Genomic DNA, 18,064 nt, shown 5'->3' with positions numbered 1-18,064 from the left:
ATTTGGAAGGCAATTCCCTTTACTCGATTAACAAGCTGGGGTGGCGTGTAGTGTGCTTTCCAAACTTGCATGCACGCAATCTTCACTTGTTGGTTCCCAAAGTCAATCCCCTTATCATTGTACCGAGGTCAACAGTTGGAACAATAGCTGCTCAGAGGAGAAGTCACTCAATGTATACCCGTAGTGCATGGGGGAGCCCCATGCAGTAGTTCAAGAGTCGGGGTGTTGAGCGAAGTCTACTATGTAAACAAATGAAATGAACAGAGAAAATGCTCAAGATCAAAATCATGATCAAATGAGTTGAAGATGTGCATTATATAGTAAGAGTTGCAGTAAAAAAAAAAATCTGTTACAACATAATACCAAACTCTCTTAAGCTGACAAAAACCAAAACCAACTGAAATAATACAACTGAAAATGGAACTAACAGCAACAGTAATAGTCAGTTAACAGCCCCCTCAAATTGATTGGCCTGGGAAGGACAGTCAATTTGGCACATAATTGCAGTAGATACTTGGTTAGTATATCAGCGACTTGGTGCTCAGAGGACACATGCTGCACAGAGACATCTTTGCGCTGAACCATGTCTCTAATGAAATGAAAGTCAATTTCTACATGCTTCGTCCGAGCATGAAAAATGGGATTTGAGGCAAGATGAGCAGCTGACATGTTTTCACATGATTGGTGAGGAGGAGAGTATCAAGCGTCGATCAGCAAATAAGCGATGATACCAAGAGAGTTCAGCAGCAACGTTGGCAAGTGCTTGGAACTCAGATTCAGTGCTGCTGCGAGAGACTACTTTCTGCTTTGCAGACGACCACGATACAAGGCTTTCACCAAGAAAAACACAGTAGCCGCCCATGCTGCGCCTGTCATCAAGACTGGAAGCCCAATCTGCATCAGTGAATGCCGAGAGGTGAAATGTATCAGCTGCTTGAAGTGTGATGCCATGAGATGAAGTTCCTCTGAGATACCGAAGTATACGCTTAACAGCAAGCAGATGAGATGATGTTGGTGAATGCATGAATTGGCAGGCACAATTCACAGCAAAGGCAATATTGGGACGCTTCATTGTAACATACTGTAATGAGCCAACTATCCGCCTATATTCAGTTGGATCTTCAAGGAGCATACCATCATGTTGAGACAAGGGTTTACCAACCTTACCAGGTGTAGGGGCTGGTTTGGAGTCGAGCATGTTGGTAGTAGAAAGGATATCATTGATATACTTCTGCTGGGATAGATGCAATTGACCCGAGGTGCATGTTACTTCTATGCCGAGGAAGTAGTGTAGAGGACCAAGGTCTCGAATGGAAAATTCTCGATGGAGAGTAGTAACAAAGCGATCAAGTTGAGTGGGATCACTGCCAGTTAATATGATGTCGTCTACATAAACCAAAAGAAACAAGAATAATGTAGAATAATGTAGAACAAACAGAGATGGATCAGCCTTGGAACACGTAAAACCCCATTGATATAAGGCGGTACTTAGCTTAGCAAACCAAGCTCATGGGGCCTGCTTAAGGCCATAGAGTGCCTTGATCAATTGGCACACATGAGTCAGATAAGTAGCTGATAATTATGCAAAGATACAATCCATAAAACCCAAATGAGAGATAGCAAAAAGATGAAGAGAGAAAATGGAGGCTAGAGTGTATTGCAAAAATAGAGAGAATGTATTCTAGGTTACAAAACTTATAAGCCAAGCCTTTTATATAAGGCAAAAGATATAAAATAACAATGATTAAGAAAAGACTAAAATACCCTCAAATAATAACTCTAACACCCCCCCTCAAACTCACGATGCAGCAACAATAAGCATCGAGAGTTTGCCAACTAGAAATTGAAAACGAGAAATAGAATGAGACTTAGTAAAAAAGTCAGCAATCTGTAAAGAAGAAGGAACAAAAGGCAAAGTGATAGTGCCAAGCTTCAGGTGGTGACGAGTGAAGTGACAATCAATCTCAATGTGCTTGGTGCGTTCATGAAAAACTGAGTTGTGAGCAATCTGGATGGCACTCTGATTGTCACAATACATAAGAGTGGGTTGAGAATGACATACACCCATATCTACAAGCAGCCATCTTAACCAAACAATTTCTTTGGTAGTAGATGACATAGCGCGGTACTCTGCTTCAGTGGAAGATTGGGAGACAACAGTTTGTTTCTTACTTTTCCAAGAAATAAGAGAATCACCCAAAAAGATACAGAAACCAGTAACAGACTTCCGATCCGTGGGATCACGACCATGATCAGCATCAGAGTATGCACGCAGCTCCAAGGAAGAAGTGGAGGGAAACAAAAGGCTTTGAAAGATAGTACCCCGAAGATACCTCAAAATGCGAAGAACAGCTGCCCAGTGAACAGTAGTAGGAGAGGCAACAAATTGACTAACAATGTGAACAGCATATGCAATGTCGGGGCGAGTGATAGTGAGATAAACCAAACTGCCAACAATAGTGCGATATAAAGTAGGATCATGCAAGGGAGTGCCATCAGAAGGAGAATACTGAACATTGAGCTCAAAAGGAGTGGCAACTACTTTTGTATCTGTAAGACGAGCACGGTCAATAATGTCAGAAGTGTATTTTGACTGAGAAAGAAGATAGCCTTTTGGGGAGAAGGCAACTTCAATACCCAGAAAATACCGAAGAGGCCCCAAATCCTTCATCTCAAACTGAGAAGCTAATTGAGACTTTAACACTGCAATTCCATCTAAATCATCACCAGTAATGATCATATCATCAACATATAAGGAAAGGAGAATACGACCTGCATTGGTACACTTAACAAATAGTGCTGAGTCATGATTACTTGAGAGAAACCCAAGAGAAGTAACAACATTGGAGAACTTCTCAAACCATGCTCGAGGAGCCTGTTTGAGACCATACAGAGCTTTCTTAAGCTTACAAACTTCTCCATGATTGTGAGGGACCCCAGGAGGAGGAACCATGTAGACCTCTTCATGTAAATCGCCATTCAAGAAAGCATTCTTAACATCCAACTGAGATATATTCCACTGACGAGCAGATGCAACTGCTATAAGAGCACGGACAGTAGTCATTTTTGCAACAGGAGCAAAAGTTTCCTCAAAATCCATACCATACTGTTGAGAAAATCCCTTAGCTACCAATCTAGCTTTGTAGCGTTCAACAGACCCATCAGACTTGGTCTTGATTTTATAAACCCAACGAGAACCAATTGTATGTTTACCAGGAGGTAAAGATACCAAATCCCAAGTATCTGTCTTGTGCAAAGCTGAAAGTTCCTCATTCATAGCATGCTGCCAAAGAAGGTCAGTAACTGCTTCTTTATAGGATAAAGGCTCAGAGAGACAATGAATAGACGCTAAAAATGAAGTGAAAGGGATAGAATAAGACGAATAAACAAAATGTGGTAGTTTAGTAGACTTACGAGTGCGCTGAGGATAGCGAGGAGGATCTACAGTATCAGAAGGATCTAGAACAGCTGTAGGCGGAGGTGTTTCAGAAATGTCAGCCTGCGAAATACCAGTATCAATAGCTCGAGACCTGCGAGAGTAATGACGTGGAAAAGGGACTATAGGAGCAGGAGAAGATTCAGACTCTACAATTTGAGGAACTTGAGGAGAAGAGGTACTTGTATGCTCGCAAAAAGGATCAATATGAATAAGATCTGATTTGGTCAAGTTGTGAGTAGTGCCAGGAATAGAAAAGAAGGGTATATGCTCAAGAAAAACAACATGGCGAGATACATATAATTTTTGAGAAGTTGGATCAAAACAACGATATCCTTTTTGGCCATCACCATAACCAAGGAACACACAAAGTGCAGAGCGTGATGACAGTTTTGTACGCTCTACACTAGGACGAAGAACAAAGCAAGTAGAACCAAAGACTCTCAAAGAAGAATAATCAGGAATATGTCCATATAGTTTTTCAAAAGGGGACAAACCTGAAGTGATTGAAGATGGAATCTTATTAATAAGATTGACTGCAGTGAGAACTGCTTCTCCCCAAAACTGACTAGGCACAGATGAGGACAATAAAAGAGAACGAGCAGTTTCAATAATGTGTCTATGCTTTCTTTCAGCAACACCATTTTGTTCAGGGGTATCTGTACAAGAAGTTTGATACACAGTTCCATCTAAAGCAAGCAAATTACAGAATTTATTTGAAGTATATTCACCACCTTGATCACATCTAAAACATTTAATAACAGAAGCATGTTGAGTTTTTACATAAGCTCGAAAACGATCATAAATATCATAGAAATCAGAACGACATTTCATTAGAAAAACCCAACAAAATCGAGTGTGATCATCAACAAAAGAGACATAATATCTAGACCCTCCTTTTGTAGCAATAGGAGAGGGTCCCCACACATCAGAATGAACTAAGTCAAAAGGTGCAACAGAACATGAAGTACTTTTACTGAAAGGTAAAGCAGAAAATTTTGCAAGTTTACAACCACTACAATCAGAAATATCATGAACTTTCAAATCTCCTAAGGTTCCTGTAGAAGCTAAGAATCTTAGACGGGAAGCTGAAACATGACCAAGGCGAGAGTGCCATAAATAAAAACTAGACGATGATGGAGACAATCGAAAGGAAGACAGATCAGCACTAGGAGCTGCAAATACTGGTAATTTCAGCTCATCCAAAACATATAAACCCCCCCGCCTACGGCCGGTCCCAATCAGCTTCTGAGACTGCGGATCCTGCACATGACAAGCAGTAGAAGAAAAAGACACTGAGTAACCAGAATCACACAATTGACCAACAGATACAAGGTTTAGTGAAAGCTTAGGAATATGGTAAACATTAGGAAGCGATAAATGATGACTGACAACAGAACCAACACCTGCTAATGGCATAGGAGTACCATCAGCAGTCATGACAGGCACAGATGATGCAGGACACAAGGAAACAAAAGATTTCGAATGTGGAGACATATGGTGCGAGGCTCCAGAATCTAAAATCCATGTAGAGGATGTCATACCTGAAGAGCTAGTAGGGGGCTGACCTACCGAAGAAGAGGCAGACATGGCATGTGGCTGCATGGTAAGAAACTTCTGAAACTGTTCTGAGAGGGCAGCAAGAGCAGGATTGGAAGATGAGGCCCCAAAATCATACGAGTCAGATGGAGGTACAGTAGCAGCGGCATTAAATTGCGGAGGACGGTATGGTCGAGGTTGTGAGTGGTTGCCAAACTGTGGTTGGCTACCATAATGAGGCGGTTGATTACCGAATTGAGGAGGTCTGAGTTGATGTCTTTGTTGCTGGGTTGCACGATTTACTAATTTAGGACACTGAGCCTTCCAGTGACATTTTTGTTTGCAAAAGCTGCATTCATCAACTCCAACCTTTGTGTGAGGTTTATTCTCATGGTGAGTAAAGTGTCGAGGAGGAACTACCAAAACAGAGGGACTGGGTGCTGGGAGGATGCCTTTTCCTGCTTGAGACTTAAGACGAATTTCATCTGCCAATAGTTCACTAACTACTGAATCAACCGAAGGAAGTGGAGAACGATGCAAAATAGAGCCACGGAGTCCCTCAAAGTCATCACGAAGTGCCATCAAAAACTGAACCAATCGTTGTTCCTCCCTACGAGCAATATATGGTGCAAAAGCTCGTAATTCTGCAGATTCAGTAAGGGCCAATTGATCCCATAGATCTGTCATAACTGAATAGAACTCTTGAATACTCATATCTTTCTGTTCAAGAGCTCTAATATCTGATTCTAATTGATATTGCTTTGCAAAGTTAGACTGAGTATACAGCCTTGCAAGATGGTCCCAAACTTCCTTCGCTGTTTCATACTTGGCTAGTTGGGTACCTATGGAGTGTTCTACAGAGTTGTTTATTCAAGTAATAATTTTTGAATTATCCACTTCCCAATTTTCTAGCAAAGTTGCATAATCCGCTTTGTCATTTGTTGGTTTAACCAAAGTTCCAGAAACATAACCCCACATCTTTTTCCCTTTCAAAAAAATTTTTCATCACATAGTTCCAATAAGAATAATTCTTTCCATCTAACCTCACACTAATGGATTGAAGGGAATCATCTCTATTACTTGCCATTTCAGAAACAAATTTCCAAATGCTATCTCAGACAAAAGTTCCCAAATTCTGCAATATGACGAAACCCTAAAATTTCAGAATGAACACGAAAATCACATACCGAGTTACTGCAAAGATGCTTCGACCCAATTTGCTGCAATACGAAGGAGACCCAAGCCAAAAGCTATGGTTACGCTTAAGAAATTCAATTCCATAAAACCTTCTCTGATACCATGATAATTATGCAAAAATACAATCCATAAAACCCAAATGAGAGATAGCAAAAAGATGAAGAGAGAAAATGGAGGCTAGAGTGTATTGCAAAAATAGAGAGAATGTATTCTAGGTTACAAAACTTATAAGCCAAGCCTTTTATATAAGGCAAAAGATATAAAATAACAATGATTAAGAAAAGACTAAAATACCCTCAAATAATAACTCTAACAGTAGCCTCGTGGAATCTCGAAGGTTGAGACATATACACAGTTTCTATGAGATCACCATCCAAGAATGTGTTGTGCACATCGATTTGACGAAGTGGCCAACCTTTGGAAAGAGCTAAAGTAAGAATCACTCAAATTGTGCATGGCTTAACAACTGGAGAGAATGTATCAAAGTAATCTACACCTGCTGTTTGTGTGAACCCACGCGCAACTAGGCGGGTTTTGTGGCGTTCAATGGAGCCACCAGGCTTATACTTGAGCTTGAAGAGCCACTTGCAGCCGATAATGTTTGTAGCAGGCAGACATGGGACAAGCTGCCAAGTGGAATTATGTCTCAGTGCTTGTAGTTCAAGCTCCATAGCATGTTTCCAATGAGGGATCAGAAGAGCTTGCTTGTAGGATTTGGGAGGCATGTGAGGATTCAACTCCTTTGTGGTAGCAAATGCTTTCGATTTGTGTATGCCACTCTTTGCCCGAGTAACCATGGGATGCAAATTGACATTAGTAGGTGTCTGCACAGAAATGTTAGTAACCTGATGTTGCTCAATAGTAGGGGAAATAAGGGTGTGTAGTGGGGAGGAGGAGGTGGGGATGATGAGGTGGAATGTGATATATGTGGCGAGGAGGATGAGGATGCAGTATGGGGGGTGGTTGATGATGAGTGTGCAGGTGTGGGAGGGTGAGGGATCAAATCGGCAACGGAGGTAGGGAGAGGTAATATAGCAAGAGTAAGGGTGTTGTTTGAAGGGAATGAGGGAGGAGTATCAACCTTAGAAAAGGAAGGAAATGAGTGTTCAAACACTACATGCCTAGTAGCATAGATATCCCTTGTGAGATGTGCTATATCCAAGAAAAATACATGGTGTGGAACAATATTGTAGTATGTGTTTATTATAAGGTCTTAAACAAAGAAAACATAGACATCCGAAGGCACGCAAGAGAGAGTAATCAGGAGTTTTAGTGTATAATACCTAAAATGGAGACTTGGAATGTAGGATTCGAGTGGGTAGCCTATTGATTATATATGTAGCAGCACGGAAAGCATAGAGCTAGTAGCTCAATGGAAGTGAGGCGTGAGCTAATAAAGCAACGCATGTTTCAACAACATGGAGATGCTTTCGCTCCACACGGCCATTTTGTGCCGACGCGTAAGAGCATGAAAATCTGTGGTGAATGCCACATGATGTAAGGAAAGGGATGAAACATTTAAACTCTCCACCATTATCAGATTGAATTTCTTTAATAGAAGTGTTAAATTGATTTTCGACTAACACTTTAAATTGTTTAATAGTAGGTAGTGCTTGGTCTTTAGCGTGTAAAGCATATATCCAAGTAAAACGAGAGTAGTCGTCTATGAACAAAAGGAAATATCGTGAGCCATCTGTGGCTACAACTGGGGAAGGACCCCAAATATCAGTGTGTATGAGTGCTAGTGGTTGTTTAGCATGAGTGAGACGCAGAAATAGAAAATGGTAACCTATGACTTTTGGCAAGTTGACAAGATGACTTTTATTATATGTAAAGGATTGATTAAATTGATGCAATACAATATTGACTATCTCAGAGTTAACATGACCAAGCCAAGCATGCCATATGGCAGCTAGGGTCTGTAGTACAGTGTGAAAACTAGAGGAAGTTGAGACATCAGCAGTAAAGTAGAGAAGAATAGTGTGGTAGGCACATTTGAGTGGAGTGGTGGGAAGGGCTTGCAAGGCAGTGGCCGATTGAAGTGTGTAGAGACCGTGGTCAAGAGAGCCTTGATGCAACAACCTCTTCGAATGGAGATCCCTTATCTTGTTCAGATTGGAATAAAACTCAACAAACACGTGATTGTCCAAACAAAATTTTGAAATAAAGAGAAGAATAGTGGTCAGCTTAGGAACATGATAAACATTATTCAAATGAAAGGAATGATTACTTGTTAGAAGATTTGAATGACCAATGGAGTTAATAGAAAAAGAATTACCATTGCCAAATGTGACAGAGTCGGAACTAGAGTAAGTGGTAGATTGGTCTAGGGTATTTGCATAAGGTGTGAGATGGTGCGAAGCCCTAGAATCGAGCAACTAGGTGTCATCGGCGATTGTGTTAGAGGTGGCTACCATAGCCGTGGCAGATGAAGATTGTGTTGAGTTGGATGGAGCTGGCAAGTGAGGATCAAATCGCTTGTAACAGTGAAAGGCATTGTGACCTGGGTGCTGACATAATTGGCAAACAAGTCTTGGAGTGAAATTGTTGTTTCTTGTAATGAGGCATCGATTGTTGTTAGGCTGTGAAATGGGGATGGTATGTGACCCACGTCCTTGATTGGATCGATGCCATGGTTGATATCGCGGCTGCTGAGGTTGGCAATAGGCAGCATTCGCAGTGATGGGAGCAAATTCATCAACAGAGTTTTGTTGCTCCAATCAAGATTCATGAGCGAGCAATAAGCTAGTGACATGCTCAAAGGTGACAACCTTGGATTTGGAGGTAATCGAGACCACGAAAGAGTTGTAATTAACACTAAGACCAGAAAGAAGGTAAAGCACTTGATCTTTTTCGGAAACGTTCTCAAAGCAAGTGGCTAACTGATCAGCAAGAGCTTTAACCTTCAAGAAGTAATCGATCATGGAAGTGCCTCCTTTCTTGATGGTTTGCAACTGTAGTCGAAGTTGCATCGCCTGAGCATCGGATGTTGAAGCATAGATTTGACGCAAAGTTGTCCAAGTTGTGGCACTAGTTGTATGCCCAACAATTTGGGACATAATTTCTTGGGAGAGTGAGGAGAAAAGCCAGCTGAGGATGAGACAATCTTTGCGCCTCCAAGTGACAAAATCTGGATTGAGTGTGGTGGATCCTTCAATGAACTGAGTTCAGGTTACATTGGTTACATCAAGAAAGTCTTCAATGCCATTGGCAAGAATAACATTCTCCATTTGAGCACTCCATAGAAGAAAGTTGGATCTGTCGAGCTTGACTGGTAAGGCATGATTGAGAGCTTGTAAAAGTTCCATAAATTGTTGTTGTTGAGCAGTGAGAGCTGAGAAATTGGAAGAAGAGGTCTCCATGGTTGGATTGGTTGAAGGAGGAACTGTAGTGGAACCATAGGTGCAGTGGCCATTGATGTAGAGAATCAAGATCAAGAAAGTGAATTGGAAAAATTGGATAGGAAAAGGGCTGATATCATGTAAACAAATGAAATAAACAGAGAAAATGCTCAAGATCAAAATCATGATCAAATGAGCTGAAGATGTGTATTATATAGTAAGAGTTACAGTAAAAAGAAATCTGTTACAACAGAATACCAAACTCTCTTAAGCTGACAACAAAACCAACTGAAATAATACAACTGAAAATGAAACTAACTAACTAACAGCAACAGTAATAGTCAGTTAACATTCTAAACCTAAGGGATGTCCACACAAGTGCTCTGGGCTGACCACATAATCCTTGCTGGGACACAAGGGTCTGGCGAGCCTAGCCATCCTGACACATCTTGGGCCCCACTATCTTCTTTCAAGAACTATCCCCAACAAAACTCCTTAAGTTGTTCAATACTACATGATATAATATTTTGTGTGTGGTTGATAGTATCCAACACTACTTATTAAAGATTCAGTTTTAAATTCAACCACACAAAAAGGTCCTTTATTATAGCATTAATGGTATACTGTATACAAGTCGTATTTGTCCTCTTCTTCAAACTCCAAGTCTCCACTCACTCTAGGCTCATTTATGGAGAAGGTGATCCATTTTAAGCCGCTACAAAATACTGGCTAGTTTTCAAATCAAGTACTCAAATTGTTTCCTTTTTGTTTTAGGGGAGACACCTAAACTATATGATACAAATCCAAGCTAGCTAGGTAAACAAAACAAAGAAATAAACTAGACCACGAGAACTTGTCACTTAATGTATGTAACCTCAAAAATTAGCTATCAATTATATATATCCATGGGACTAAAAGCATTCGCACCTTCATATTCATCGTATTCCAGCCCTGATTCCAGAAAGCCACCATCATCTTCAAAAAGAAACGGAGCTACATCTTTGCTTCTCTGTGGTTTTTTGTCATTCGTTTCAATGACTGAAATAATCTTTTCATTTATGCAAGCTTCAACGGTTTCACCTCCAACACCTTGAGACTCCAAACCAAGAAGAGAAAAGCATTCTGTTTGGAAATCTGTGTCTTCGGAGGACAAGATTAGGCCGGCAATTGTTTTTGCAAGATCAGGAGCATAACTGCGAATCTGAGAATGAATGCAACCGTTTTTAAAATTAGCTGAGCATAAGTGTACTTAAGAAATTCAAAAAATGAAAACTAATACTGAATAAACTACAAGTCAAAACCAACTCATCTCAAAGTCAATTGATAAGAAATACCTTGAGAGCATGAGCACTTAAGAGTACCCCGGCATGTTTGTCCCTCAAATCATCCAGTGCAAGTTTAAGTGCCTTTTTAGTAAGATTACTGTCTAGTTGAATCTTTGGCCTTGTTGATGGCACCATGACCTTGGCATCAAGTCAAGGAACATACAGGTGACCAAAAATGCGTACTATTTTTTAGAAAAACCAATTAAGAGCAAGCAATGCCAAAAAAACATTGCATGAGACTATAATAGTATGACATGATGTAGGATATTGCTCATTGTATAGATGGAGAACGATATCTATATGAGCATATGCTGGCAAGTTTTCCCACTCCAATAATACACTGCTACCTCGATTCTCAACACTCCCCAATATCAACCCATAACTTCTCCAGTCAATGCTTCGCAGTGCCTTCAGAGATGATTGAGAGATCGTACAAGATGAGTAATCTTTGAAGTATAAAACCTGAAATGAAATAGTTGTATAATCCTAATTAAACAAACATGGAGGGTGAGAAAGAGGAACAAAAACCACACCAAGCGAGTGTAAGTACTGCAGTAATTAAAGCAAAAGCAACTTGTTCTATTTTAAGTTTTAACAAAATATATTGGCACGACTCTATAACTAGATGGATCGAAGTTAACCTCTGTTCTAGCACTGCATGGTCTGAAGCAAGTACTGGTCTGGTCTATTATCTCACTTATTATAATCACTGCTTCCATCACCAATCCCGTACTTCTACGACTTTTTGTTTGACTTGATATTCCACTACCAACCTTGAGAGTCCCCCTAAGTACCAAGATATTAAAAAAATAGTTCTCGGACCTATCTAAAGAATATACAGAATGCTCCTATCTAAAGAATATACAGAATGCTTTAATCCAAGATAAAGAGATCTCGGACACATATACTATTCTGCATTTAAGTGTATCTGAATCATAATTTGGCTAACGATGACCAAAGTCTTTGTTACTTTAATCCCAAGAAAGATGCAATTTCTTTTCCTTAAAAATTTAAAGAAGGTGCATAATTTAAGGTAACAATGACCTTACTAGATGAGACAGCGATTTATGTACTGATGTGAAAATTCAAATTATTTATCAAGATTTTAAAACATCAGTAGAAAAAAAAAATAGGCAGCTAGCTACCTTTACCATGATCTATCCTACAAATCCTACAACAATGCACTTTAAGATCCAAACAAAAAACACACACACAGAGAGAATTGGCATGAATTGTTTATAAACTTACGAACTTGGGAAGCATGAGCGGCACTGTGTATTTAATATATTTCCATGCTTCAATACATATTCTTCAAGACCTGATTTTAAACGTTCAAGATTTGAAGCTGAGAAAGGCAAGGGATTGCACTCATTTGCTAAAAAAATATATTCGTCCTTTGATCCAGGAGTATCTTCACGTTCAACCACCAGCTCAATTGCAACACTCTGGAGTAAAGACATTAAAACAATCATGCATACTTTACATTTACATTATCACCTTTTTATTCACATTAAAAAGAAATATTGCTATAAAAATAATCTATTGCTAAGTAAAAAGACTTGATCATTGAAACAAACTGCAATCCGGTTGGACCATTAAAATCTTACAGAAACATACTTGAATCATCAGTACACATGCTTGCTTCTTCAGTGAAATATAAGTATTTTTTATATGCGAAACCTATAAAAGTTCAAAGTATAAGAACTCACCGGAATCTTCAAAATGAGCATCTGTAAAGCAATATTAAACACACTCGTATTAGTAATCAGGGAAATCTAGATGGGAATAGAAAGTGAAATATAGTTCAACATCAAAAGTTGCAAGGTACTGGATTGTAATCTCCAAATGTTTTCTTTAATCATTATCGGCCTTCTGTTTCCAGCTACTCGATCATATATAGCATAACAAAACAATCTTATCCAAATACAAAGACATCCAAATATAAAGGATTCTGAGAAATAATTTACAAAGAAAATCATTAAAGTATTAAACCTTTTGTAAGAAGCACTTGATCTCTCCCACCAAGACATCCGGATTTTTGGAAACTAACAAGCATACTTCAGTCCCGCTGAATAATAATAATAATTATAAAAAAAAAAAAAAGATAAGCTTATGAATAAATTATAAAACCTAATTGTTTAAAATATCCAAAACAAAAGTTAAACAAGTCATTTCCATGCCTGAATTTCCCACCATTCTTCGGTTTTGAAGGTAGCCTTGTCAACCTTCTTTCAGAAACACATTCTTTCGTACTCAACCGGTAATTGTGTATCTCATCATCAGAAATACCTGACATTCCAACAGAAATCAGCAGGAAAAGATTGTACAATCAAGAATTTGTTCATGTACACTAATTCCTTAGAATCAAAATCTTTAACTTAAGAAAGCTTTGGAGCATTAAAATCTCACATCCACTTGTTTGATAAAATTTAAACAAGATCATAGCACACACTTCACATAATCATGGAGCAAAACTTCAAACGGAAAAAACCTAAACAAATGAAAAATTATTCCAATCGAATCAACACAAGTCCACCAACTTGTTTTGATAAAATTTGCACAACCAAGAATTTTCTCATGATCTCTAAATTGTAGAAAAAAAGAACTAAGAACAACACTAATGTCTGCTAAACAAAAACTCCAGAATAATAATTTCTTTGATTCCAGATCTAGAAATTGTTCAGCATCTTCAAAATCTTACAACATCTGATCCATTTGGTTCGATAAAAATTTTAAAAAGATCCTACCACACACATTACATAACCATGATCCGAAAAAATGTAAAGCAAATCTTCTGACAAAGAAATCTAACAAAAGAGAAAACTATTAAACAGATTTATTAGTATTACTCACTTGTGGTGGTAACGGAAAGCACTCCATCTGTATCAAAACGGTGACGAATCAGAACTCATCAACACCATATTATATAAATATATATGAAGCATTTCCATTACTTACCCCAATATTCAGAGCCAAAATCTTCCAAACAGAGCTTCAAATCGAGAAACTCGTCTAAACAACTTCCGATACCCGTGTCCGAGACTGTACGTAATATTTAATACAACAAACAATCTCAATTCCAATTCAAACAAGTAAAAAAGAAAAATCTAAACGAAGAATGATGGATCGACTTGAGATTTGAACGTTGGAGGGATTGGAGAGCCTGAGAGTGATGGATAATCTGCAAAGGTGTTCGGATGCTCGGCATCGTTGAAATGCGGAGGATATTAGCTGCAATAATGTTGGTAAATTCATTAGAGGATGAGAATCAAAGAAACGCAAAGGATATATGGAATTTGGGGGAAGAATATTGATGAATACAATAGCCATTCTTACATGTAGACAGAGTGGTTGAGATTCGGCCGCATTCATATTCATATTCATATCTCAGTGTCACTGATAATTTCTTTCAACAACACCAACTCCCGCGCTTTTCAAATTTTATACAACTTTTCCGGCCATCTTTTTTCCCACACATTCCTTTCTGTTTAGTTTAAATATAGGGGTATTTGTAGTTAATAATAGGAAGTTTGACTCCTTACCTAAATTTTTTATTTTTATTTTTAAGACATAAAATTTATTTTCTGAAAAAACAAGTGAGGGTGTTACTTTATTGTTAGAAAATAATTTTTAAAAACAAAGATAAAAAAACAAAAAATTTGAAGAAAAAATAAAAGTTGTTCTCACGTAACTTTTTTAATTATTATTATCTTATATTATTTTCTTTTTCATTAATTTATATTTCCTCACATTTTATCTCTTTATTTTTTCTCTCATCACTTATTATCTCATTATTTTACCTCTCATCACTTTCTATATCTTAATTTTTGTCATCCTCAATTTTTCTATCTCGCTATTTTCTCTCTCATATTTTTTATTTGTATGAATTTATCTCTTCTCAATTTTTCTTCCTCAAAATTTCTATCCTTACTTTCTCTCTCCTTATTTTTCATCATTTTTTCTTTCATATTACTTTATCTCATTATTTATTACAAACTTAAAAAAAAAAATCTATTTATAAATATATTTATTAATTTTTTATTTAAGATTTTTTTAAATAAAACTAAAAAATTATTTTTAGAAAACATTAACCAAACACATATTGTTTTTTGAAAACTACAAAAACTGTTTTCTGTTCTCATTTCTGAAAACACAATTTTGAAAACAAAAAACATAAAATAATACCAAACAAGTTATTTTCAGTTTTATACACTTATGTACCTTTTTTATTTTTTTTACGTTAATGTTATCTAAAAATAGTTTCCAAAAAACCAAACACAAACAATGTTTGGATGATAAAAAAACAAACAAGTTTTAAAAAATAGATTTGAAAGCAAAATAACTAGCGATTTTTACACAATTCATTACAATATTATTTTTAATTACTATATTAATATCAATTAATATATTTCCATTTATATATAAAAATCTTAACCAATTTTTCATTTTATTTACTAAAATTGTCTTTATTATTTCTTATACAAATATTACCGAATTAATTGAGAAGCGTGATATTAGGATATGCATTTAAAACTTACCATTTTAAAATTTTGTCTCTTTTTTGTTTATTTCAAAAAATTTATGAACCTCTACATAAAGCATTTCTTGTATATAGTTCCCCAAACAATGCACATTTTCCCAAATAAAAATCAAAACCCCAAACCTCTTATTATCTTCATTCCCAACCGAAAACTCATGCACTCAAACTTATTTCTATTCTTCATCTTCCAAACCGATGGTCTCAACGAGGAGCTAATTAGCGAGTTTTAGACTTGTTTTAGTGTGTCTACTTAGGAAGTATTTTAGAGGTTTAGGGTTGTTTTGTTCTATTTTACGTTTTTTTTGTGTTGTTTTTGTTTATTTTCAGGTTTTGAAGGATTAGGATAATTTAGAATGAAAAGGATGCCAAATAAAGCACAAAAATTCGTAAAGCTGTCAAAAATGTCTTTTCTGAGAGAGTAGAGCGACCTCGCTACTGTAGAGCGCGACTGTGCTAGGTTGCTGGAAATTGAAATTCAGCTGATTTTTAAATGTAAGGCATTTTGGTCAATTCACATGGGATAATTTAGGGTTACGATTTCTAATGCGATTTTAAGAGGAGAAAAACGTGAATTAAGAGGGGAGACAGAAAACAAGTGGAAAAATAAGAAGAAGAAGCTTGGAGCGAGCGTGGGCGATCTGTGACAATTCCCAATCTAGTTTCATTTTCCTTTTCTTTAATTTTCTATGTTATTGTTTATGTATAGTTTGATTATGGATATGAATACTGAGATTATGAGCTAAACTCCTATTTAGGGATTTGATGGATATTGACTGAGATCATTCCATGGATTAATGCTATTTGATTGTTCTTTCTTCCTTGTTTATGTGATTTGTTCATTTTTGTGCTCAATACATGTTTGAGATTGATGATGGACCCAAAACGGGTATGTTTTAAATATTTATACTCGCAAGCGCACGAATCGTATTTATAGAATAGTTTTCGTGTAAGCACGAGGTCGAACCCAAAGGAGTTGTCTAAAATCAAAAAGAAAACTATTTTAAATCAAAAGTAATAAATTCTAACCTAGCTCCAAAGATTGATGTATTTTAATATTATGAACATAAAATAAAAGATTGAAAATAAAGCTATTTAAGAGAATAAAAATAAAGCAATAATGAGTTGACAATAAGTGTTAAAAGAAAAGATTATTAAGATACTAGAATCCACAAAATGTAAGTTTAATAATATTTATTAGTATATTGATTCCCAAGTTTTAGTGATAGTTAAAATAATTTAAACTATCCTTTTCCAAAAATATTTATAATTTTAAACACAAATTTCTTATAAAAAGATAGGATTTTTCTTCACTTTTCAAAATTATAATTTCAAAGCATTTAGTGTAAATCAAACTAATGAAATAACAAATAAATCAATGAACATTATTTATAAGGCAAAACATAATATTTTTGTTCTAAGCATGGATGTGTACAATTTAATGACACATCTTACACAAAGAATATTATGTTTATGCACTAATGAAGAACAAAGTGTAAATATGTTCGAACAATCTAAAATACAAGATATTTAAGATGAAAGAAATAGAAGAAAAATCCATAAACTTTGTTGTATTACAAGGGAAATCAACATACAACATAAATATTACCTAGTTACAAGTTGCTTCATCATGATCTTAATAATCTTATGAAAAAGATTAGAAGCACATAACTAGAGTAGAAATTGCAAAATAAATAACATACATACTTGCAAAATGCTCTTGAAAAACCCAAATGGAAGATAGAATGGTAGAGAGAAAATGAGAGAAAAAAGATGGTAACCAAAAAATTAAGCACCCTAAAATGGTCTTGAAAGTCCATATTTATAGCCAAAGTGAGATTATTAAAATAATCAATTTAAATTAATTAAATTGATTATATTAATTAAATAAAATAAATATGGTATGTAGAGGTAAATTATAGGGTGTAATGATGATATAGTGGTGAAAATGTGTAGACAAAATGGTAAAAAGTTGACATTTTTGTCATAGGGGACAAATGAGCAAATTGATGGGCTCAAGGGGATGGTGTACGGCACACCAGGCGGCTGGGCAGTGAGACTCGGCTGGAACACTGCTGGGCCGAAGGACAGGCCCACGGTTGGAGGCTTCATGTGATGATAGGCCAAATTGCTTGGGCCAGGAGTGAAGGGAGCCTTGCTATGATGATGAGATGGGAGTCCCACGTGGAGGCATCAATTGGTAATGCTGAGAAGTATTGACTTGGCTTGGAGAAGGCAAGAAAATTGGCAGGCGTTGGAGGCAAGCATATGAGGAGATGCTTGGGATTGATGGTGGTGTGAGCTTGTGGTGGGCTTGAGGCAGGCGTGGGCCTGAGTGACAGATGGGCTAGGATTTGAAAAATGCCCAACTTCCTTGCTAATCTCTTCAAAAATGCCATTTTTTTTCTTTCTTTTCCTTCTTTTTCAAGCATACAACATAATTCCTACAAGATGAAAATAAATTAAATAACAATCAAATATTTTCAATTATAAATAAATCATATTAATTATTTGAAAATATTGATTATAACTTAATTTAATATAGCATTTAAGTTCAAAAGAATTACACTTTTAACTTCTAACTTAACAATACAAATTTCATATAATTAAATTACAACATATTATAATAAAATATCTATAAAAACATATAAAAATATATAAAATCAAAATAAACCTAATAAATTCAAAA

At 36.6% G+C, this 18,064-nt stretch overlaps 3 protein-coding genes across 3 annotated transcripts; all 3 read right to left on the bottom strand.

The window, feature by feature from the left end:
* Positions 1-290: 290 nt before the first annotated feature.
* On the bottom strand, positions 291-14,326 carry LOC133822119 (type 2 DNA topoisomerase 6 subunit B-like). Its single transcript, XM_062254346.1, has 12 exons — positions 13,970-14,326; positions 13,797-13,880; positions 13,692-13,718; positions 13,019-13,127; positions 12,831-12,906; positions 12,548-12,568; positions 12,087-12,283; positions 11,480-11,624; positions 11,079-11,300; positions 10,848-10,976; positions 10,441-10,714; positions 291-1,386 (listed from the first exon to the last, which is right to left on the bottom strand). Exons 1-12 carry the CDS (start codon positions 14,220-14,222, stop codon positions 674-676), a joined length of 2,250 nt encoding a protein of 749 aa, XP_062110330.1. The 5' UTR covers positions 14,223-14,326; the 3' UTR covers positions 291-673.
* Positions 4,569-6,198, bottom strand: LOC133822116 (uncharacterized). The gene is made up of 2 exons (XM_062254344.1): positions 4,981-6,198; positions 4,569-4,699 (listed from the first exon to the last, which is right to left on the bottom strand). Exons 1-2 carry the CDS (start codon positions 5,687-5,689, stop codon positions 4,662-4,664), a joined length of 747 nt encoding a protein of 248 aa, XP_062110328.1. The 5' UTR covers positions 5,690-6,198; the 3' UTR covers positions 4,569-4,661.
* LOC133822118 (uncharacterized mitochondrial protein AtMg00820-like) lies at positions 6,393-7,234 on the bottom strand. The gene is made up of 2 exons (XM_062254345.1): positions 6,669-7,234; positions 6,393-6,587 (listed from the first exon to the last, which is right to left on the bottom strand). The coding sequence occupies exons 1-2, from the start codon at positions 6,967-6,969 to the stop codon at positions 6,469-6,471; spliced, it is 420 nt and encodes a 139-aa protein (XP_062110329.1). The 5' UTR covers positions 6,970-7,234; the 3' UTR covers positions 6,393-6,468.
* Positions 14,327-18,064: the final 3,738 nt, after the last annotated feature.

This window comes from Humulus lupulus, chromosome 3 (assembly GCF_963169125.1).
Source record: "Humulus lupulus chromosome 3, drHumLupu1.1, whole genome shotgun sequence".
NCBI classification, from domain to species: domain Eukaryota; kingdom Viridiplantae; phylum Streptophyta; class Magnoliopsida; order Rosales; family Cannabaceae; genus Humulus; species Humulus lupulus.
Note: the sequence above shows the minus strand (reverse complement) of the source record. Positions and strands in the feature narration are given on the sequence as shown.

Coding starts and splice junctions, on each gene's coding strand:
- LOC133822119 (XM_062254346.1), bottom strand. CDS start 14,222: ATGAATATGAATATGAATGCGGCCGAATCTCAACCACTCTGTCTACAT. Junction 12,907..13,018: donor AAGAATGGTGGGAAATTCAG/GCATGGAAATGA, acceptor ATTATTATTCAG/CGGGACTGAAGTATGCTTGT. Junction 10,715..10,847: donor TAAGTGCTCATGCTCTCAAG/GTATTTCTTATC, acceptor ATTCATTCTCAG/ATTCGCAGTTATGCTCCTGA.
- LOC133822118 (XM_062254345.1), bottom strand. CDS start 6,969: ATGGTTACTCGGGCAAAGAGTGGCATACACAAATCGAAAGCATTTGCT. Junction 6,588..6,668: donor TGGGTTCACACAAACAGCAG/GTGTAGATTACT, acceptor CTCTTTCCAAAG/GTTGGCCACTTCGTCAAATC.
- LOC133822116 (XM_062254344.1), bottom strand. CDS start 5,689: ATGAGTATTCAAGAGTTCTATTCAGTTATGACAGATCTATGGGATCAA. Junction 4,700..4,980: donor GCCCCCTACTAGCTCTTCAG/GTATGACATCCT, acceptor TGTCATGTGCAG/GATCCGCAGTCTCAGAAGCT.